This window comes from Lissotriton vulgaris, chromosome 4_1 (assembly GCF_964263255.1).
Source record: "Lissotriton vulgaris chromosome 4_1, aLisVul1.2, whole genome shotgun sequence".
Taxonomy (NCBI): Eukaryota; Metazoa; Chordata; class Amphibia; order Caudata; family Salamandridae; genus Lissotriton; species Lissotriton vulgaris.
In genome coordinates, this window is record NC_141691.1 from 297,327,366 (window position 1) to 297,351,786 (window position 24,421).

General features: G+C 43.4%; 1 protein-coding gene across 9 annotated transcripts in view; it reads left to right on the forward strand.

The window, feature by feature from the left end:
- FGF13 (fibroblast growth factor 13) overlaps positions 1 to 24,421 on the forward strand; it is a 1,000,232-nt gene that overhangs the window by 69,606 nt on the left and 906,205 nt on the right. For 2 of the 9 annotated variants that reach the window (XM_086918622.1, XM_086918628.1), the window contains exons 1-2: positions 6,555 to 6,694; positions 7,162 to 7,332. The exons of 2 other annotated variants lie outside the window; for them this stretch is intronic. In XM_086918622.1, coding sequence (XP_086774748.1) covers positions 7,284 to 7,332 — 49 coding nt within the window. In that variant the 5' untranslated portion in view covers positions 6,555 to 6,694; positions 7,162 to 7,283. Of the gene's footprint in view, positions 1 to 6,237; positions 6,253 to 6,554; positions 6,695 to 7,069; positions 7,333 to 24,421 lie in introns of those variants that run through there. 5 more of the 9 variants (XM_086918621.1, XM_086918627.1, XM_086918619.1 and 2 more) reach the window with 4 other exon arrangements.

Below are 24,421 nucleotides of genomic sequence, written 5' to 3' on the forward strand. Positions count from 1 at the left end.
AGCACTACGGTGTAAGGTAGTGATTGCGGGGGAAGATCGATGTGTCTAAAGGCCTGGTTGGTTTTCTGATCGGGGAGGGGTCCTTTACTGTGCTGTGGTTCGCATATGTGAGTCCCTCGTGATTCTTACCGTGTCTTATGTTACCCTCCGTTCTTTCCTGGCCCTTAGAATCAGCTGTGCCTGAACTAGAGCTAATCTGTGGGGGGCTTCCCGTAGAGTCCACATTAATCGTTGTGTGTCTAAGTGAAGGTCTGTTGGCGGATGGAAGTTGTGGGCTGTTGTTGAGGGGGTAATCTGGCTAATAGGACATAGTTGCTTTGTGCTGGGCTTTAGATTTACTATACTAAGTGGTTGCCCTGAGGTAATCTGGCCACCGGCCAGTACTTTCTCCAAATTGGCTAATTTATCACCTATGCGCCTTACCCTTTCCAAGAGGGGGGACATTAGGGATTTTTATTAGGTGCTCGATTTTACTCAATAAGTCTTCTTTATATGGTGGAGAAAGTGAGGAACTAGCTAGTGTGTTGCTGGTAATGCCCCGGGAGCCGCTGTCACTGCTTGGAACAAGTTTTTCAATCGACATGTTATTGGTGACATTTTCGCTCCTTGTCGTAGTTAGTGTATTAGTGACCTTTTGGGGTTTCTTCTTCTGCCCTCCTGCATTCCCTTTCATGCTTTTAGATGGGAGTTCTAGGTTACTGGGCATTGTATTAAGCTTAGCTTTCTGCCCTCTGGTTGTGACTCTCGGGGTGACAGTCTTTGAGGTTGGAAGGGACACGGGGGTTGTAATTGTACCTGGACTTGCAGCTGGATCACTAGTCCTCGTAGCTATCGAGTCGTCCGGCTGGGGCAAAGGCTTGGTGAACGACTCGTTTAGGAAAATGGTAGGAGTCAAAGATAGTCTAGTCAGGAGGGGAGGAAACTCTAGGGATGCGTTACTTCTAGTGGGGGAAGTATTGTGAGTATTTGTAGGAAGAGCTGGGAGGGAAACAAAGGATGGGGCTAAGAGTGAGTCCTGAGAATTAATTGTGGTCGTGGATGTGTTAGAAAGTGGGTGAAACGGGAGAGACCCCAGGGGTAGTGAAAGGCGCCATTCTGTATGCTCGATGGCATTAGCCACCGCCCCGATGTTTTTCTGGAGCATAAGGTCGATCCCCGTCAAGCTAGGTAACAGTGGTTTAGAGCCCATCTGCTTCTTTGTCCCTGTGGCAGGCATCACCAATAAATAGGAGCCTCAGCTGATACGATACAAAGATTATTGTAGAAATGAATTACAGGATTGAGGCAGTTGCGCTTTAAATTGCACTATAACATGGGTCAGCAGCGTTAACCGAGGAGCAATGTTCGGAACTAGATGTTACTCTTTCAGAGGATGGTTTGGCCCCCTTCCACAGGGCCAAGAGGGGTGGCCAGACCCGGCATCTTCCGGCCACTAACCCCAAAAACGGTCCCGCCCTTGTCCCGGGCTTCTCCCGAGACGCTCCAGCGCGCTCCCGCAACGCGGTAAAGATAGAGGAGTTATGTGGAAGGGCTCGTGTGGGCGTGATGTAACTGACGAGGATTGTCCTTTGCTCAGTTAAAAAAGTGCTCCCACAGACCTCCACGCTGCTGCACCCGGGGAGCGGGTGCGGCGAGGTCAGTTATACTGCCTGAGAGGGTAGGCACGGCTTGCTCCCGGCCCAGGTGCTATCAGGCGAAGGTTCCTGGGACTTGGAGTCCGCCTTGGTGTTCCGGCACGATTTCAACAAGCCCAGGATCGCAGTGTGGTAACCCCTCTTCTCTCTGCCAGGGTCCGCGTGTCCAATGATGTAACTGACAAGGATTGTCCTTTGCTAAGTTCAAAAGGTGCTCCCACGGACCTCCATGCTGCGGCACCCAAGATTTTATGGTCGACCGTGTCAAAGGCGGCAGACAGATCTAATAATAAAAACGCCTGGGCAACACCTCCATCGGCATTAGCTCTCATGGTGTCCAGCAGAGTCAGAATTACAGCCTCAATGGAGTGAGCAGGCCTAAAACCTGCCAGATGCGGCTCTAGGAATTCTGACTGTTCTATAAAATTGGATAGGTACTTAGTCACATGGACCTCTAAGATCTTGGACAAAAAAGGGAGAAGAGAGATGGGCCAATAGTTAGAAAGGACAACTAGTGATCTCAATTTCAGATTCCCTTAACTCGGACCATAGGCAACTAGCCCCTTTCCTGGAAAAAATTAGATTTTGGATGGCTGACCGTAGCCTCAATCTGAATAGGGACAAAATCGAACTAATGATCCTGGGCTGCAACTTTAGCCCACACTCAGAGATAAATGGGAGCCACCCCCCTCCTAAAATATCCATAAAAAACTTAGGAATGTGGCTGGACCAGAATCTAACGATGGAGATCCAAGCCAAAAAACTGTTAAGTACCTGTTTTGGGATACTTTGTATGATTACGAAAATAATGAGCCTGCTCCCAGAAAAGTCCAGGAAGACGGTAGTTCAGGCCTTGGTGGTATTGAGGCTCGACTACGGCAACTCTTTATACTTGGGTTCCCCCAAATACGTCACGGACAGACTGCAAGTAGTACAGAATGCAGTGGCAAGGCTGCTTCTGAATATATCCAGACACCCATCAGCAAGATCCTCCCTGAGGGAGCTTCACTGGCTCCCGGTCCAGGCCAGGATCAAATTCAAGTCCATATGCCTGGCCCATACAGCCATGTTTGGCAGCGGCGCCGCTCTGCTACAAAAGTTTGTCTCACACTACTCACTCCGTCGCCATCTCAGGTCAGGATCTAACTTTCTGACTTATACAAGCAGAATCAAGAGATCTAGGTGGGGTGGAGAGTCATTCACACACCTGGTACCCAAACTGTGGAACAGCATGGACCCGGAGCTCCGACTGACTGAAAATGAACAGTCCTTCAAAAAGAGACTTGAAACATGGCTGTTCCCCTAAATCCATTTGCAAATATCTTCCTGTCCTGTTTCGAATCAGCGCTGGGATGCCCAAGGGTAGGCATGTACTCTACAAACCCCTAAATCTAAACCGATACCTAACTTTTAGCCATGCTGAACGCGAGCCGCTGGTGTACAACATGGCAAAAACACACGCTAAATCAATAGCTCTTGTACAGGCAAGACCTATTGGCTTTGCCAATGCTTGCTTTTGACTTGTGTCCTATTTTATGCATCTTTCAATGGGAGGGGCATTCTGGGCTTTTATGTCTTCAGACATACAAATCCTCCTTAGACCTATTGGCTTTGCCAATACTTGTTTGTGACTTGTGCCCTGATTTTATGCATCTTTCAATGGGAAGGGCATCCTGAGCTTTGATGTCTTCAGACATACAAATCCTCCTTAGACCTATTGGCTTTGGCTATTGTGCTATTATGGCACAGACTCTGGTCAAAGGATGAGAAAAAATAGAGGTATCATTTTGGACGTTTTGAAATTAGATAGGGCCTCGAGAATTCCTTGGATGAGCTATATGCAAAAGTTTTTCCAAGATCTCGATCATCCTGAGTATTTTACCAACCCCAGTACCATAAAGGAGTTAACCAGGAAGGAATGAAAACTAATGGGCCTGTCTCTACTTGATTCTGCTAGGCTGTCAAATGAAATTGCAAAACCTACAGTCCTGAATAATAAATTGATTTTAACTACTTTTAATATTCAATCCTACCTCACCTTGGTCCTAAGTGATTTCGATAGGTTCCTTTTAACTCGCTTTCATTTGGGAATATTCAACAGATTAGTTACCCTGTCTAATGCGAACAACTGGTCCCAAACTTTACAGTCGTGCCCTTGTGACAACAGCTCTAAGCAGACACCGATCCATGTTATTCTCTTCTGCAAATATTACTTGGACGCCAAAATAATGAGCATTGTCCCTGTGTTAAAACGGTTTGGGCTTTGTCAATGTCGAACTTTTTTTGGCATTAAAACAACTAGATAATGTCCACACTGTTTTCAGTATGGTCACTTATTTGAAACAAGTCTTGCGCTTAAGAAAACAACTGTCTTCATCTTAATCTTCTTTTCTTCATGAATTTTAGGAAAGCATGTAAAGTTTACTAATGTTTTATCAAGTTGTTTACGTGTATATTATATGTATTTTTAACATGTTTGAAATGCTGCTATTGCGCATTTATGATTGTTTGTTTACAATCGAATAAAGCTTTCTTGACTTGACTTGACTTGTGCCCTGACTCTATGCATCTTTCAATAAGAGGGGCATCCTGAGGTTTGATGTCTTCAGACATACAAATCCTCCGTCACAAATCGGCAGAACCCTGTGGTGTGTAATGTCTTCATTGGCTTATCAGTTGCCAGAGTCAGTTTCATTTGCTGTAGTTTCCGCATCCCAGTCCAGTCTTGCGCTCCCTGCTCTGGACAGAGATACTCCTAGAGTTGGCGGGTGTCGTTTTGGGGTTTGTTTGGATGGCGCAAACAGTGTGGGTGTTGACAGTAATGTTTTTCTGTCTTTCTATCCTGAAACTGACCGTTATCTGGTGTCTGTGTTCAGTGGTGTGAATTGAGACAGCCATGTCAATTAAGTGTATCCTCAAAAATGAAGTGATGGATCGAGGAAGGAGATAAGGTAGTAAACTCGGGGTAGTTTTAGAGTAATTTTCAGTTCTTGGATGCTTCCTTCCTGTCTTCTTGTACCGTGTGTATATTACTGCGGTACCACCGTGGGGCGCTCTTCTGCGGTACCAGAGTGGAGACTTGGTGAGTAGCAATTTAGGGCGCTGGTGCAGCTGCCCTCTAAAGACCATGCAGAGGCAGGAGTAAAATACAGGAGGTTTTTTGGAGCACAAATACTTTACAGAGAGAGCCTGCCTTGAGGACCCCGACCCTGCTATCTCCTCAATGAGAAAGCACTGGTATGGGGATGGGGGAATTAGCTAAATGAAAAATAAAAACTAATGTGAGGAGCAAGATGGTTCACGGAAAGATTTCACTTCGGCTTGTAGTTGGTTGCAGATTAATTAAACCTTGTGTTCATCTTGAGAGCATGCCGTAGTTGTTTCCAATTGAATTAAAGCCCTCCACAGAATTGCAGTTTTGGCATTTATGTTGCATCTGCAATGTTTCTGTCTCTGTCTAATTTTATTAAACAAACTGAATTATATTGAGCAGGAAGTCTGTTTTGTTTGAGTAGAAAAAAGCCACGAGGACGGTAGGACGTCCTTACCTTTTCACCCTGTTGTGGACTTTGCAGCCCTTGAAACAGACCCATGCGGCCCGCGTCATACCACATAAGAACAAGTAAATGAACGGATGATTGATGAACATTGCAACTTCGGATCATGTTCCAATTCTTTCTGTCAGTGTACAGATACAGACTGCATCCCCAGTAGCAGCTTACCAGCTGCTTGTCACATCTCACTATTAAATAAACAGCGCCTCTATTTATGTAGGGGGTGAAATTCCTTCTTCGTTATCTGTGTCCGAGTTTATCTGTGTGTTTTGTCATACTGGCATCATCTCTTCGCGACTATATCCCCTGGACACCAATTGGAATTAGCCAGGAGTGGCGGATAAAGTTGTTTACCTGAATAATACGGCCTCCCTGGTGGAATTCATGAAACGCCATCGTGGTATGTTAACAGTGGTTTCTTCGTACCACACAAAGGCGATGCTTTACTTAATTTGGGTGCAAATGCATTTCCTCGGTATACTCTCCGCTCTCCTTCGGAATTAAGGTATGAAGGAAGACGAGGGCTGCCCTGGTGCGTTAGGGTGACCAACTGACACCAGGTCATTGGGGACACTGTCTCCAGTCCTGAAATGTCACCTACAAATCCCTGATTTCAGGGGTCCTAGTTTGATCGTTCAATGGAAACAAAACGAGACTGCGACACCGGGAGTGCATAAGGCGGCCACACAAGGGTGCGGGACTGGGACCAGGGTGCTTAATGGCCAGGGGGAAGTGGTCGTCCTGAGGTGAGTATCACGTGGAAACGTAATATCTGGGCGCTTCATTTCCACTCGATGACAGAGCGGAAGCCCTTCCCCCGAGTCCTAACGCGTAATGTGTCACACTCGATGCGGCAGGACATCCTTTTGTGCAGTGTGTGCACATCTCTGGCTACAGTCGGTCCAAAGGATCGCACAGTACATTTGAAATGGTGCAGTCGTATGTGAGCGAGGAAGCGGCTGTTTCATCGCGCATGCACGCGCGCACCAGCCATACCCCCGTGTCTCGCATACCCTGAGATTACTCAATGGAGCATAGACGCCTCCACCTGCGTGGGACTCAAGGTGCCCATGTGTGCGCGTGGCTGTATGTGTGCTTCAGAGATGGATGTCTGATTGCTTTAGAGACTGGTCATGCGTGTACCCCAGTGCTTTCCGTGTGCCCTTGTCATGTGATTGCTGTGTGGGCGCTTGGTGGGCTAACGCCTTTGTTCCCGGGTGTGCGGCTGGTCCAGCGGCTGCGCGTGTGTTTGTGACCGTCCCTGCGGCCGCGTGAGGCCGGCCTGGTCAGGGAGGAGGCGGGTCCCCCTCTATTTCTGGCAGAGGGAGTCTCGGGGTTATTTGCAGCTCATTTCCAGAGCCGTCTCTTCTGACGTCGCCACGCTCCCTTCGGACAGGCGTTAGTACAGCAGGCAGCCCGTACAGCCAGGGCTCGCCGCTTAGTGCATTCCGTGTGCTAGCCAGCACCTCTGCCTAAAGCCACACTTATCTGTGGGGAGAAACACAGGTAAGAGGTGCTGCAGGTCTACCTGCGCTGGCTGTCACCTGTTCTGCGCTAGTCCAGCTCTCAGGTTTGGGATTAAACCTTAAGGGGTGATGCGGCGGTGTAACCTGTGTCCGTTTATCAGACGCACACTGAGCAGGCGATCATCCTTTTCGTGGGAGATTAATTCAACAGCCTTTTGTTTGGGAGTTAAAGGGAAAGGCGTCTAGGAATGAGAGGCTGGCGTAGTCTTCCCCCGTGTTGCTATTTATTTCCTAGTCTGTGCCTACTCCTTTAAGTGCTGATGAGGCTGTGACAGTTGTAAATGGCGTGCTATTGGTTGGAAGAGAGGAAAGGTAGGCATCGCCCCCACCTCTTTGGGATCCGATGTGCTCTCAGCGCTAGGAAGCCAGCCGCCAGGCAGGGAGCGCGTACAACCTTCATCCTTCTCTCGGCTGCAGCCTTCACCCGTCTCTGTCCTCTCCCCGCAGGCAGCAGCAGTGGCACGCCGCTGAAGATCGCACACCTCCTGGACTGACCGACAGATTCACACCAGCCATTTCCGAGAAGGCTTCACGCTCACCTGGGATTTTTTACAAGCAAACTGGGATCTATGAGTGGAAAGGTGGTGAAGCCCAAAGAAGAGAAAGATGCTTCCAAGGGTAAGCAACACACATGTGTTCGATTACACCTGAGTGTGGGATAGATACGTGCCTTTGTGGACGCCGCCTTGGTGATGTGCCCATGTGTTGTTCTTTGATGGTGCATATCTGGTGCATTACGTCGTACTCCTTGCACCAGATTCCTGGCAATCCGGGGTGCTTTGTGCGGAGCTCTAGATATGGATCAAGGGAGGCTCGTTTTTTTTTTCATATCGCTGGAGCATGTGTGCAGAATGCTACTGATGACAAATATCCGTGTGTGGTCTCACGGTCTCTGGGGCGTACCTAAAAGTTAATTTCACTCACGATGTGTATCAGTGTATTACTGACTGTCTGGAAACACCGGAGCCTGGTTGCCATTCCCAGAAGCATAACAAAGACCCGTGGCTTCTACGGCGCAGTAGTCAAGGCATAGTCGAGGCCCCCTACGTGCTACGTGCTGGTGACCCTCAGCAGCACTCCTGCTGTGACAGCGATAATGCGGACACCCCCTACTCCCCCATGCTACAATAGGGTGCCATTCACCATGGAGGGGTGGGTTGGGGGTGGGGAGGTGACCCCAGCACCGGTGGGAGGTGTTCCGGAGAGGCGCTGCCTTCCTTCCCTTGTCACGGGCGCAGCACAATCCGCCACTCTACTCAGATGCTGGATGTAAACTGGGTACCAATTACCATGGCGACAGGGGAGGGCAGGTGGAGAGCAAGGCTGGAGTCCGCCTCCTAGGCAGTGCACATATCAACACTGGCCAGGGATGACTATCCGCAGAGGGTTATAGCCCACATTGACACTCAAGCACAGCCCCCGACCAGTACCGACACGCCCTCACGTCCTGATTTATAGCGCCGTCTGCTGCCCCAGGCCAGGCTGCGGATGTATGGGAATAAAAACATTGAGCTCCACGTGCCGTCCGAGAGGAGGGAGGGCTCCCGGAAGACGCTGTTTATCTCACGAGCGCCACCCGGCCCTCTCCGCGCTCTCCACACGGCGCCCACCCTGGCATTGCCATTTGTATCAGCCTGCCCGTATCGACAGGTTTCTTGATGTGCTTCACGCCCCTTAGCGGACACTGTCACGTGAACACCCGCTTTCGCATAACAATCCGAAGTAATTAGGCGCTGGTAATGAACACAAGGGCACCCCCACCCCCTCTGCGCGTTATGTTAGGACATTTCCCTGTCATTGCTCCACTGACAACTGGCGTTATCTGCGAGTTTGCAGCGAACCTGTTTTCTGTATGTTTGTTTCTTTTGACCTCTGCCTTTTAGCTTCGGACCTGTTTGTGTGCTGAACATTCATGCGTCCGGAGTGGACAGTTTCATATCCTGACGGCGTGGTTGGTTCACTTTTGTAGTTGATATCTTCCTTCGTTGTTATGGTTCATCGAGCGGCTGTTTACACCCTCTGCATTTGTGACCTTTGCAGTGCACCGCCAGTCCAGCTAAAGGCGTTTATGAAAGTTTATCTGGGTTCCACAGATTACGGGTTGTTTAAAAAAAAATATTTATTCGTCAAGGCTAGTGAGACCTATATAAATGTAGTCTAAAACGAAATGGAAGCGGACTGTGCCACCGGGGTTGTAATTGTAAACAATTTTGCGCAGACCGAAGGGGTTGTTTGTTAATACCAGGAAAAAAACCACAGCTCTAGAGAAGATACACTACTCTATGTGACAGTAAAGTAACTTCTTGAAGGTTATGTGCTCAATAGAAACTACATTCTGCCCGCTTTCCATCTTGCTCAGCTCCATCCAGTGCCTAACTGGTTGCTAAATCGTGTAATACTTTCTTCAGAGTAGACAGGTTTTACGCTGACGTCATTGACGGAAGCACACGAGTAACAGTAAATAATTGGCAACAGTGGAATAAAATAAACCCAAATGCATATCATTTGGCATGAGACTATCTGAGCATATTGAACCACACACAAGGCGTTAGATGTCTTTTATCTATTTTGATTTCTGCATCACTAGTAGAACCATCAGATTTGTTGAGATCTGGGGATGCCTTGTCAACAACCACGTCATTGTTTTGTCAGTGCAGTTTGTAAGTCCAACAATCCCCAAACACGAATTGTCCTCAAATTGCACCACAAGACGTGTTTAGACACCGTGTGTTGCTGGTGGTGCGAATAGAGTACATGGTATCCCACTATGCAGCATGTCACATGGCGCGAGGCACGCTGCAGGTTAGAGTCAAAATAACATACGCACAATCTAACTAGAGCTTATGATCACTACCTCTAAAATGTGGGTGCCGTGTTTAATGTACAACCCATCGACATATTTCATATTCCACTATAGACAATAATACATCACCTGTTAGTGCTATGAAGTGGTTCCTGTCGCAAGGCAGTGCTTAACAAAACAGTTACACAAATACACGTGTGTTAATTAGACATCCTGGGGATTACCTGTAGATAACTTTCCTCTGTTGGACTCCCTTTCAGAGAACATTCCAAAGTATCCCCCTTGACACTTCCGCCTACCTTTGGCACATGTGCTAATGCGGCATCCAAAAGGGTTTGTGAACTGCTGTCTAACACAATCTATGTTTAGCAGCGCACTCAGCATGAACGGCTTAAATGCTCAGAGGATATATTTAACACAATATAAACACACAAAACAAAAACATTCAGCAGCGCAATGCAGAAAAGAAGGCTGGGCAATGGGGTAAGAAATATATACATTTTAATTGACCTTTATTACATCGTGTCTCCTGAAATACAAAGTACTGCAATTCATATATTGAATAGCTTGACAAGGCATATGATTTCACTTTTTGAAGCTGTACTGTTTTTAGAGTTAATGTCTAGAGGAGCTAGAATGAGTTATTCAGCAGCGTATGAAGCTTTTTGTATCTGACCAGTGGAAACTGGAGGTTTTCTAACTGAAAAGGGCCAGTTCCGGCATGGCACGTTGTAATGGTTTTTTGGAGAAATTAACTTTTCTATGCCAAACAGGATTCTTGTTTGTGTTATTACCTGAAATCCTTCTATTCTGTTTTGGTAAAATGCATATGGCACAGTGTTCAGACGTGACAGGGTTACTTTGAAAATACTCTACATATACACATTTATTATTGGCTACCTTTAATAAAACAAGCTATAAAAGGGCAGTTGAGGATGAGATGTGGCGTGTCCACAGTTAAATATATCAATCGTATCTCAGGCAAAGCTGCAACTCCTCTAATTTATTCTTGTCACTTGTACTTGTTTAAAAAAGTGCATTGTATGAATTCAAACAAAGTAAAAGTGCACAGTTAACAATATGCACTTCTCACGCATTGAAACCAAATATCTTCATAATCGTGTGCCCCTTTGCACTTATAGACCCTGCTTATCAAAGTTCTTTCCATGCATATGTGGGATGTACACAAAACAGCACATTCGTGGGTTTCTTAATGGTTCTGCACAAACAACGCATCTAAGTAAAGCATGCATGTGTAGTGTATACAAAATATGAGTAAGTCCGACTGTTGTATTTTTCTTTCCAATGTAAGCTTTCAGAAATGGAGCTATGGAGTAGGCCCATGAGTACTATCACATTTTTCGAACATCTTCATCTTTGTCAATCCCGTATATTTCAAACCTCAGGTGAGAGGTCCAACTACCGGTCCCACTTAGGAAAAACCTGGGTATTTGAAAAACTTAACAGTTTCAACTGGACTAGCATCATACATCTACCTGATTGCTTTATATTATTGACTTCCTGACAAAACCATAGCATTGGTTATGGTGTTATAATCGATAAGAGGGTTGCCCCTTGTACAATTATGTAATGAATCAAACACATTTTTAATGCTTTGAATAGTCGTCTAAACTAAAACCACATCAGTAGCAAACATTAATGGACCAGAAATCATATTTCTAACTTGCTAACTCAGGAAGCGAGAGGTGGGGATGGTCTATATTGTGCTCTTCTATCAAAGTGTCATTGATAAAACGTACTAAGGCACAAACTGGTTGAATGTTAGGTGTTTTCTACCTCACCCTAGTCTGTTACGATAATATTACAGTCTTAATAAGAAATCCTGGATGAGACTGCCTTTAATAGGATGCTGACTCCTAACTCTCACCTGGTAGCATGGTTAGTTATCAAGGTCGCTCCCCTCTAACAACAGTTGTGAATATTATGCATATGTTTTTTTGTTTGAGATTCCTGTAAGTGATGTGCTAAAAAGGGTGTAAATCCCTCTGGGTATCTTGAATCTGTTAAGATTGTGTGTACGTAGGCTAACAAAAGTGACGCCTATCCACCACAAGATTAACAAGCAATGGTATCGCCCTTGTGTGAGGTTTTAATTTTGTTTTCTCTGTCTACAGTAGTTCTGTGGACATTACATTTATACTGTTTGTGTTTCTGGTAATCCAATATTTTCTAATGCTGATGATTTTTTATATAGGTTTATTTTGATGTGCCTTATAGTTACTTTGTTACTAATTTTTGCATGCTATTAAAATAGTTTCTTTCTTTAATGATAATATGTTTGACATCGGAAACAGATTACATTTACTATAGTGATAACCATCTTAGTTGCTTTCGTCGTTTTCATCTTTTTGTTTGATAACATCTAAATCACTGGTCCCTAAAAGAAAGGAGTCTGCTAACCAGACACAGCATTTGAATACGTAGTCTCATCACAGCAGAGGTGTCTCCATCTTGTAGCACCCACCAAACATTTATAAAGAGGTGTGAACGCTTTATAGTAAAGTGTGCTTAAGACAGACAAAAGGCTGGTTGCCATATAACGCTTGACTGCAACCTCCATCATTGTGCCCCATTTACAATTCCGGACCGGTGGTGTTTTAGAAAGTGTAATGTGTGCCTTTTTGGGTCCTTCAATGTATTCACAAAGGAAGAGCCTTAATTAACAATGTATTGCATTTAAAGGGCCAGCAATTTCAAACCAGACTTAAAAACAAAGGCTAGTTGGGATGGGAATTAAGTCACTAGTATGGTGGTGAATTTTAAAAGAAATCAGTGCCTTTGACCAGTCTGTAGGCCTGTGGATGAAGCAAGCACTTAAAAGCATTGACATACAAGAGACCACAGCTTCCGAACAGCTAGTGGAGCTGGGAAAATGAGAAATGCAGTGTCTAGCAAGGGGTGGCACAGTGAGCCAACGTCAGTGAATTGTAATCAGATTACTGCTTCTGGCAGTCACACATTAATAACCTACTGCTTCTGAACGGCCAGTAGGGTTGGGAATGTGAGACATGCCACATCTCGCAGGGGTCAGTAAAGTGTTTGAAATGCAGTCAATTGTAAGCGGAATGGTTTTTATGATGGCCTGATAAGGCGGGGTTGTCTGTACATGAAACAAATATGCACATACATTTTAGAAAGCCCATGTAAACAAGATGGTTACAACATTGACTGTTAACCCAGGCAAGGTTAGCCAAACAATTTGTTTTTTTAAACTGAAAGCTTCAAAAGTACCCCAGCAACCATCAAACCAAAAAAAATGCAAGTTATAGCAACAAGGTGACATAGTAGGAAAAGGAACATGCTGGTGCATATTAAATCTCATGTAATGGATGCTTCGTTTTGAAAGGGTTGGTATACAAACAATACGGTGAGAAGTTTGTGGCGAGTATTTGTTTTTAGGTCTGAAAACAATCTGGTTTAGGATTGTGGATCAAAAACAGCACAACATGCACACGGTGTCCCATTTAAAACGGAACAAAATCTAACATTCCCAAAACATAGGCTGGGCTGAAAGCAATGTAAAAAAGCCTTGTTAACCCAAAAAACTGCATTTTCTTTAAAATAAACATAATTTATATTCAACTGTGAAAAGTTCAGGTCAAAACTCAGTCTTGGATTCTGAACAAAAAACACAGCCCAAAGTGCTCACAGAAGTAAAAAATGAACAAAATGGAAAATTCCCAAAACACGGGCTGGTCTGAAAGCAACTAAAACAAGCAAGGGAGCGAGAGGCACGGCAGAGGAAGCAGCAATAACACAACTGTGGCGTTAAGTGTGGTGGGAGGAAGAATGCTATATTTAAATGTAAGCAGCTGGGGCATTGAAGCTGAACACAGACAAACAGTAACAGAGCAGGAAAGCAAAAAACAAATAGTCCCCCAGAGAACAGATAAAGACCAGAGCGGAATGAGACAGTACTATATCCCTGCTCTGTGGGAGGAACAGAAGAGAGAAAGGAGGGACAAAGAGGCAGGACTGACCACCAGCAGGCAGGTATTTTTAAAGGACACTGACAGAGGCAAATTAAAAACAATGGCAAAAAAGGGGTGGTCTTGATGTATACAGACTGATTACAGCAGGTCTCAAAGAGACCTTGGAAACAAAGGCCTGTGCTATAATGACCCTCTGTTCCTCTGTCTCACAGTCCGTGCTCCTAGCCTTACTCTTGTGGTACATGGGTATGAATAACAAACATTTTATGGCATACCTGCAAAAAAAAAATATCTATTCAAAACCCTTACAAGGATTTGCACTCTCATTTTTATATGCATCAATTGCGGGAATCTCACACAAAAAACAAAACAACCCATAATTGTAGTGGAATCAGTATCTCCTACCCCTTTATCTCCACTTTCAATTTCAAATGACTTGTAATGTGTCTCAAAGAAACAAACCAAAGCTTTCCAAAAAAACGGAAATTGAACTTCAAAAATGTATGAACTTTATGCATGCATAAACTACAGAGTGCATTTACTCTGTATACACAGGGTTAGAAAAGCAGCATACATACTCCCCTCTCTTGAATGATTTGTGAATTTGGTTAGCAGCATATATTTTGGCACTTGCAATTTTTATTTTGAATCTGCATTGTATTACAGACACCGCATCCCACATGGAAAGGTTAACGTATGAATAATGTTAGACAATGTATATCAGCCATCTGTAAAAATATAGCTGACAAAAGGTTTTCAAACCTTGTTGTCTTGGATTTTTATGTACAAATCAAGACTTTTTATTAACCAGACATTTTTGTCTGATTCGTTCATCAATTATTAATCAAAATACAGATTAGTTCACGTTTGGGAACTTTCATATAGGAAACTTGTAACTCGTGACACCAATACTAGTTACAATGGATATTTTGAGGAAGAAATGGCTTATGGGGTTACCTAACAAACAAACAGCTCTGTGATTTGCATGCTCATTTTTGGCATTAAAGGGCTGTGCTCTATGGAATTAAAACCTCTTGTCTAGGAGTTCATGCTTGATGAATGAGAGAAGCTATTACAGTAGTCGATCCGGTGTCTGTTTTCGTTTTCTGTGAAAGATTTTTCATTGTTATTGTGCTTGGAAATTCATTCTTGCTTATTTAAGATACATTCATTGGGACATTTTCTCGATGTATGTACTTTACAGTAGTATTTTAATCCTATAATGGTCATGTAACTTTATTCTGCGGTTATTATGATTAAAATAGGATACAATCCAATTGTGTTCTTTAATCCATTTCATCAGGAAATTATAGCCAGTAGGCTTTCTCAAGGCAGGAATATTCAAACAATAAACTTCCTATTGCAACGCCGTCCAGTCACATTCAGAAATAAATATATTATATACATTGTAACGGCACAGGTCTTTCCCAGTGCTTCTCCGACAAAATCCAACACTCCACAGGATGTCTATCATCAAAATGTATTTGTTTCTTTTATTGTAGAACTATGATACACTGAGTTTATTAAGCAGCAACATGTTGGATGTCAATGCTAAAAAGGGAATTTGCTCCTTGCGCATACAGGATAATATGCACTGACTGTCAATAACCTATAGGAATTCCTTTGGTACTGTCAATCTGTACTTTTATTGAGTCAAAAGCATCATCACAATTGTTTAACACTATTAAACTGCTTCCACTTTTTAATTGCTGTAGTAATGCAACAAGTCTAGAACTGGATTTCATTTGGGAAACTGGTGACTTTTATGTGAAATAACTACATTCGCTTATATTAAAGATTGAAGTTGAATATTCTGTTTTTGAATTTTGAGTTAGTATAACATTTTTAATACAATATTTACTTTTATACTGCACAGTAGCAGTTCTGTAACAGAGAAGCAATTAGACAAGTTTAAGAAAGTAATATTAAACAAGAAATGCAGAAGTTCTTCATTCAGGTGTGCATCTTCCAATTTGTCTTAATTGGTTGGGATCCCACTTTAGCTAACAGAACAAACCAGAAAGTGTTTTCAAACTCTATTTCACCAGTGCCTGTCAGCTCTGCTATTTACATCTAGCAGCCAGGTTAAAAAAATCTGTCTTACCACTCTTCTTTCTTTCTGTTGATGTCTTTTTTCTTTATTTTACAATTTAGTTTTTTATTGCGCTGATACTTAAGGTGCTCAATCATATCAAAGAGAGTCAATTTCCATTATTTCCTTCAAAATATACATCATAAATTGGAACATTGGCATATAATGTTGTTTCACATTAATATACTAGACATAGAATAAAGTGTATCGTGCCATTACTACATTTAGAAATTGCATCAATAATTGGAGCATTGGGATCCACTAATGCTTCACATTAATTAACAATGATATTCTAGACACAAAGTGCATCATGCCGGAACTAAATTAGGAAACTCCATCATAAATTAGAGCATTGGGATCTAATGTTGTTTCATGTTAATCCACAATGTTGTTCTAAGCCTAAATAAAGTGCATCGTGCCCGAACTAGATTAGAATTTTTGTTCATCAAAGTGCAGACATGCCTATAATACACATGCACTCTAATATTGTATTGTATTGTATTGTAATTGCATTTATATAGCGCTTACTACCCCTGATTGTGTGTTGTAGAATTTTTTTGGTGAGTAGCATGCTACTCCAGAACCCATAAAGGGTTAGTGGTGAATTAGTATAGTGAAATACAAAAATCATTTGAGTGGTGGATATTAGTCAATTTGGATTTAGAAGGATAGCGAAGGGATAGAAGAGGGAAAAAGGTTTGCATTTATATAGCCCTTGTTATCCCTGATTGGCTGTTGAATTCCGTTTTGGTGAGTAGCATGCAACTATGGAACCCGTAAAGAATTAGTGGTTAATTAGTATAGTGAAATATGAAAGTAATTTGAGTAGTGGATATGTTATTTAGTTATTTGGATTGAAAAGGGTAGCGGAGGGATAGAAGAGAAAAACAAGGTTTGCATTTACCCAGTACTTTCTACCCCTGATGAGGTAATGAAGCACATTCTCGGCGAGTGGCATGCTACTCTGGAACCCACAAAGGATTAGTGGTGAATTAGTTTTGTGAAATACAATATTTGAGAAGTGGAAATGTTAGTCTGTTATTTTGATTGAAAAGGATAGTAGAGGAATAGAAGAGTGAAGGATTTAGACATTTGTTTTGGCATAGCTGTAGGAGGAGGCTTGGGATCAATAAAAAGGGATGTGGAGTGGAGAGAGAAGAGTTTATAAAGGCTTGTTTTGGGGGATTGGTATAGTAAAAGCGGTGTCAGGTGATGCAAGAAGGGGTAGAGTAGGAGAGAGTCTAGAAAAAGTTATTTTGGGGATCATAGTAGTGATATGGGGTTTGGGATAAACAAGAGAGTGAATGTAGAGGATATATTGATAGAGGTATAGGGTGAGAATAGGCTAGTGTATTGGAAAGAGTAGTAGACAGAGGTTTGAGATGAGTCAGAGTGTTGAGGAGGAAGATATATTCAGATAGGCACAGGGTGATAAATTGAGAAGTGCATTGGATATGCTGACTTAGAAGGAAGTAATAAATACATAGATCCATAAGTACACAGAAACAATATAGATGCACAAAGGAAGTAAGTATATGTAGATTAAATATATTGATAAAGGCATAGGGTAGTGAATTGAATATGCTTCTTTAGGAGAAATGTAATAAATATTTAGATCCAAGTACATGGAAGTTATATAGATGCATGGAGGAAGTAAGTATATGTAGATTAAAGATACATTAGATAAACTCTGGTTTTCAAGTGTTGTTGTACTTATTTTTTTCCAAACAATTATTCTACATGTTTATAGAAAGCAATACACATATATAGGTACATATCTGTAGTACAAATAAATGCTTATATACAGAGGAATATGCTGCATATTTCTGTTTGAGTATAATGCTTATGTGGAGAAGAGGTAATTCTTCAGTAGTTTTCTGAGGAGCAGGTGGTTGTCTGTGGATCTTATGTTGGAGGGTAAAGAGTTCCATAGTTTGGCTGCTTGAACAGAGAAGGATGTGCCACCCATGTTTGTTTTCTTGTATATTGGGATTTGTGAGGCGAGCTGCCACTCCAGAGTGGAGGTTCCTTTGTTGAATGTGTTTGGTGATTTTATTCCTGATGAAGAGCGGTCCCATTCCATGTATCGCTTTGTGGGCGATACAAAGTAGCTTGAATGTGGATCTTCTGGCAACCAGCAACCAATGCAGCGCTTTCAAGGCATTGGAGATGTGGTCTCGCAGTTTGATATGCAAGAGTGTTCTGGCAGCCGAGTTCTAAATCTGTTGCAGTCTTTTCATGGTCGTTAAATCCCAAATGGGGGAAGATTAGTCGCAGAGTTTTTATAGTAACAAAACTTGATCTAGCTAGTTTGTCCACTTGGGCATTCATCGATAGCTTGGAGTCCATGGTCATTCCGAGGTTTCAAACTACCTTTGGTTACTTTAGGTGGTGATCCAAGTTCATCAGGCCAGGGGGTAAGCGGGTCATAATGTTTCCAACCGCCAAACGTGAGTATTTTCTTTTTGGAAGCATTCAATTTGAGATGGCTTCAAGTTATCCATTGATCTACAGCTCTGAGACAGCTGAAATTTGGTGAGTTTCCAATGTCAAACAAAAATTGAATCGACTACAGAAGGTGACATCTTGGATGATCCTGTTGAAAGGGAACATTTACATCATGGACCTCTTAAATGAAAGGATCTTTGTCACAGTTCTTTTTTTATCCTATTGCTGAGTACCTTTAAATATCCATTTCTATTAAAATGTGTCAACAGTTGTCAAATTGCTTTCTTATGCTAGTCAGTTCATGAATGGTCAGTCTTCTCTGAGTTTTTTAAAACTTTGCTCTGGTGCGCCCTAGCAACCTAAAATAGTCCTGTAAAAATGATAAATTAAGACCTGAAATTTAACATGTGAGCACAACCAGTAGTTTTAGGGGCAGGCTCTCCCAAGAAAATTGTGGTAAACACAGAGCATTGAACGGCAAACGGTATAACTGGCCAACACAAAATTATTTTTCTGGCATCCATGAAGGGGACTTAGAGAACTTTTTCTGTACTCCAGTGGTGGGCAAAGTATGCTAGGGCACTATTTCTCTATGAGAGAATCTCATGCATATTTCTATATGAACTGGTGTGCCTGATAGTATGTGGTTGAGGCACGGGAGAAAGATATTTATCTGCAGGACCAGCAGTACCTGTATGATGATACACTCCAGTAGAAAATCCTGTGCCAGATAATTAACACTACTTTTAATAATGTGCTATATCATAATTCTCATTAGCTTTCCCATGCCAGTTAATCAGACTGTATACGCCAGTCATGTCCTCCTTTAGCCCGGTATGCAAAAGGCCTCACATGCTCTCAGTTCTTCATCAGTTCCTTAATTTGCCTCACATACTCTCAGTTCCTCATCAGTTCCTTAATTGTTTGTGGTCAGAACAGTCTACACGTGCTGCAAGATAAAAAAGAATACAAAGCCATTACGCGTAAAACACCACTAACAGGTCAATTTTCACAAATGCCTTAGTATGTAAAGCAAAATACCAAGTTACGAGCCCAGTTTGAATAACACCAAATCTTTGGTGGAATGTATGTAAATGTGGAAACATTGTACGAGAACATCCTCTGTCTATGTGTCTGGTCATAAAGCAAACAAAGTGATTGAACTTTGTCTCTCTGGCGATATATTTAAATGCTAAGAAAACTAAGGACAGCTACGCCTTTAAGTACCATTACTTTTACTGCCCTTCAGTCTGTACTATTCTTTTAGTTATAATTTCTTGAAGGTTTGTTCATCTTCTATGGGTGAAGATTTTACTGCTCTTACTACTCTTGCTAATAACGAGAAAACAAATCACCAAAGGGCAATGGAAGATGCATGTTGATGTTTTATTACCTCAGTTTGTAAAGACTACGTACATTTGTATTGGTTATCAACAAGAGAGGAAGGGATAATGTAAAGAAGACACTCTCGGTCGGCGTTAAAGCACACCGGGGAGGCACTCGGCTTCTCCCGGTGGAGCCCGATGATGAAGCCTGTCACCAACCAGGTTGGTGAGTGAGGGCCTTCTATATAAATCCTAATAGATTCATATCTCAACTTCCATGCTCCCTCTTCTGAGGTTACAGGAAGTACATTTGTATTGAACATCAAAGATTACTTCTTTTGAAAGCAATCCATTTCAAGAACATGAGATCGGATTTAGTTAGTCTATTGCAGAGAAGTACTAAATTCATTCTCTTACACCTTTCCGAGTTCAATTATTTCCCAAACCTAGAACGATTATACATATGTCTGGAATTCTGGTTGCATAGTGAATTTAATTTTCCCAGACAACATTCTGTTATTACTACAGGAAATTTCACAGGAATATTCTTGGGTTTCTATTAAACTGTCCATGCTATTAGTGGCCTGGCATATGCTGTCCACTATTCTAGTGGGCACCTTGCACCAGTCCAAACGACCCTTATTGATGGTAGGTTTAAGGACAACCTATATAGAAAGCTATCCTAGTGGTAGCTGTAGAGATTAGCCTTCAGGCTAAGTCTTTACCAGTCTATATGACCAAATGAAATGAGAACCACACCAGGTATATATATAAAATATATGTATTTATTCTAAAGAAATCCCTCTAGTCCCTTTATGAGGCTAGAGGCAAAGGTACATTCAATAAACCTATATAGCACACAGTAAATTAGCACAATATACGTTGAGCCCTAGGGGCGTACCAAACCATATATTAAGAAAGGGGTATAAGAACCCCGAATGACATAGATACAAAGCCTAGATCCTTTAGGACCGCTGAGGCCACCAGGAACCACCCAAGGTAGTGACACAGGGGACCCAAGGGGATGTGTGCAGTGTCCAAACACAGCCGCAAATCACCATTAACTTCTATGGGGAAAGTCGCGGTTGGACAATTACAGATTAAGGACACTTAGAAGAGAACTTGGAGAAAACAAACTTGGAACTGGGAGGTTCTAGAGTCAACACAACCACGGGAGCATGGAAGTACTCGAGTTACCTCACCTAGAGAAGCCGGGTGCGTAGGTGTAGTTTCGTATCGGGTTTTGTCGTCAATTTCAATGGCGAGCTGCTGCAAAAGTGCTGCTGGCGACCAAGTAGAAAGTGTCTGGGTGGATCCAAGGGTGGATCAAAGATGTGAAGAACCTGAAAGCAGAGGGTAAAGAGTCTGGGTCACTTGCCAGTGACCACGAAATGTAAATGTGTGTGTCTTGTAAAGCGCACTGCTACCCGGAGACGTCTTGGCGCTATAGAAGTAGTGTGGCTCACGGGTTAGAGGCGGCAGACCCGAGAGCAGAGGACGGCCCGGGACCAGGGTTCGATTCCCGGCGCGGCAGGTTTCCGGACCAGGGTCAGCGGACTCGATAATTCTCTCGCCTCGGTACCCACTCTGATCAGCGTTCACACTCGGCAACTCTGGGCATTAGCTTGCCTCATCTTCACTAACGGCCCCACCAGACCGCCGGGGATGCCTGGTCTCACCCGGGAGATACCCATTAAGGGACCATCTCTCAGGGAAGCCAGGAAGGGTTTCGCAGCGGTCGAAGCGCCTTGGGACCCTCCGGGTAAGTAGTGCGCTATATAAATGCCTATACATACATACATACATACATACATAGACCGCTGGGGAACCCGTCCTGGCTTTCCCTGTGAGATGTTCCCTCCTGGGTATGTCCAAGGTGAATCCAGGCATCCCCGGCGTTTGTGGGGGGCCATTGTGAAGATGAGGCAAGCTAATGCCCAGAGTTGCCGAGTGTGATCCCTGGTTAGAGTCGGCACCGAGGCGAGAATTATCAAGTCCGCTGACCCTGGTTCACGACCCTGCCGCGTTGGTAATTGAACTCTGGTCCCGGGCCGTCCTCTGCTTCCGGGTCTGCCACCTCTAAACTGTGAGCCACACCACTCCGAGGTGATGAGAAGATGCCAACTGATGTCGGGTGATTTCAGGTGAAGATGGTGTAACTTGACTCGTCAGCCACGAGCACCAGGAGGTGTTGACAACAACCCGGAGCTGGAATTGAGCTGTCCTATAAAGGATATCGATTGCTGCAGTGTTGGATTCCAGATTGGACCCAACAAGCCTTGGCAACAGCAACCCACGCAAAAATCAGAGATTGGCTTCGGTGCATACCAGCAAGATCTGAGGGACTCACCCTTTGGAGGGAAGTCAGGGCACATTTGGAGCAACCAGGAAAGCTCAAGGAAAAGAAGAGTTACCTTCATGGGGACCCACCAGTCAATGGACCAGGGATCACGAAGGGTCCTCGAGCAGAAAAGCTAGAAGCGGGCTCACGGAACACTTGTGGAGTTTAGGCCCACAATCTTTGGTGCAGATGGTGCGCACGACTTGGACTACAAGTAGCCCAATGCACAACTTCTGAAAAGCTCGGGAAGTGGATGCACTAGCAAATGTGTATGGCGTCCAGGAGTTCCGGTCCCACATCACTCATGAGGGCTGCGGTTCTCAGGGAGCTGGGATCTAATGTCGGCCTTTGAGAAGTCTGGAAGTCCATGTCCTGAGTCGCAATTACTTTGGGGTCCAGCGGGAGCCTCAGAAATGCAGACCGGCAAGATGCTTCTTTGGTGCCTGTGTAAACAGGGGAGTCACTCCAGGAGAGTCACTCCATGACCCAAAGGGAGATTCTTCCATCTTCTAGTCAATATAGAATATCGAATTTCCAGGATATATGTTGCAGAGTTTTGTCCAGGTGTAATCTAAATTCCTAAGGACTGAGGTCCCATACTTATACTAAGAAAGGGGGTTGGACATACTCTGGGGACCCACCTATGGGAGGGTCAGGGAAAAGAGGTGGCTACACCCATTCCCTATGTCTAGTTTCACGCCAGAGCAGGGGCTGAGTGCCCCTGCAACCGGTTTGAACTGGGATATGCACAGGGACACCAAGTGTGCCCCCATCACTGTCTGAAAATCATTCTATGAATGCACTCACCCAGCCCCAATACACTAAAGCCTGTCTGGGAGATAGTTACACCTCCCTGTGACAGGAAACCTATTGTCCAGGCCTCCCCTGCCAGAGTTTTGTCCAGCAACAGGAGGTCAGACTTGTGTCTGTGGCTGCAGCATCCATTTTGTGATGCTGGGGCTCTATTTAACTATTACCGGTGAGGTCAGTGCGTACATGACCTACCCCCTAGAAGGTTGTATTTCTTACCCTGCCGCCAGGACTGGTGGGGGGGATAGGATTCCAAACTGTTTGACACCAAACAGCACATGTTTCCATGCATTCATTCCAAAGATAGCATTTACCGCGAGGTTTTAATGCACTTAAGAGTATATTGTCTGGCTGCATCACAGAACAGCTACAGAGAATAGATTCCAAAAGCTTGCAGAGGGGTCCTACTCATGCATGGGCATCCTCTCACACAAAACCAAGCACTCTGCTTTCAGGATTGACAAGGCCTACCATAGGAGTAACTTATAGGTTTATACATGTTAGTGATTAAAGGTAGATATAGGTAACCTACATCTTAGTAAGGGGTGCATGCACAACCTTACCCAGGCTGCAGTAGAAAACCTGTGGTGCCATTTTTGAAGGCTTCCAAGGGGTGGCACAATACATGCTTCAGCCCCCGGTAGGCCTCTGGGGTACCTATGCCCTTAGTACCTAAGGTACCATATACTAGGGACTCCCAAGGGTAACCCTGTAACCAATCTGGAGTATACCTAATGTACATGCAATCAATTTAGAGAGTTGGCAGCTAGGCTGGGGTCCTGGTTAGTAGGGCCCCAGCCAGACCAAAGTCGAAAAACAGTGAAACAGCAGCACAAAGTGGGGGTAACCATAGTAAGCAGATCCTACTCTCCTACAGTGCATACCTGTTAATTGCAATCATTATTGTACCACCGGAATTTACCAACGTGCTTTCAGAGGTGGCTGCTTATTTGTGCTCAGATAGACTAGGTTACCTATATCATTACAAAAGTAACTGACTATCAAACCTGACTTTCAAGATCATAAATGTTTATTTTTGACGTGTAATTAAATATTTAATATATTATTATCCATTATGGCATTTTTTGAATCAGACAGAGTTTTGTGCGCAAAGTTTCTATTCTGGTCAATTTTCTTTTCTTTCCAGGAATAATGTTAGCCCTGACAAAGTATTGACTCTTCCTCTGAGAAAGGCAATAGTGTCAGTTTATTGGTTTTTAAATGCATTTAATGTTTTTGTGTTTGTGTAGCTTCTTTTGTAAACCGGGCAATTGGGAAGGCCCAAATTCTACTTTGCCTTCAATGGGATAAAGAGGTGATCTCTCAGATATGAAGAAATCTTTGTAAAATGACAGAAGAGGTATGGGAATGGGCCATTCTTCTTGACACTCTTCTAGTATGAGTTAAGGATCCAGGTGCTTCAAATTTTCAAGTAGACAAATGCACCAGACTCTGTTACTCATTCATAAGTGTCTGTTGAACCTACACTCCTATGCTTGGCAATCAAGATGTGGTGGTTTGTAAGAATATTATTTTGATTCCAAGCTCCATGTTAAATTTTCCATTTTGCTTCATAGATGAGAAGGAGCCAGCGCTATCTGCGATGCTTTCCTTATGTGAATTATTTTATTCACGTCCTCTCTTTGCAATAATTAATAGAGCTTTGTTGCAATTCAGAAACAGATTCCCATTATGATAGATCCTATGTAGTCTTACCAGTTTCAGTTATCCAATCTGCTTCCCTGTTCAAAAAAGTACAGTATAACATTTCTCAAAAGTCTCCTTTGCTGGGGCAAATCGCCAATTTTCTACCACCCTCTTTCATTGTTGATATTAATGGCTTGGTACCTGTGACTGCTTAATTTATGCATGAATATATTCACAATCAAATTGGACGTTTCTTCACTGCAAGATTGACCCTATGGAAATGATGGC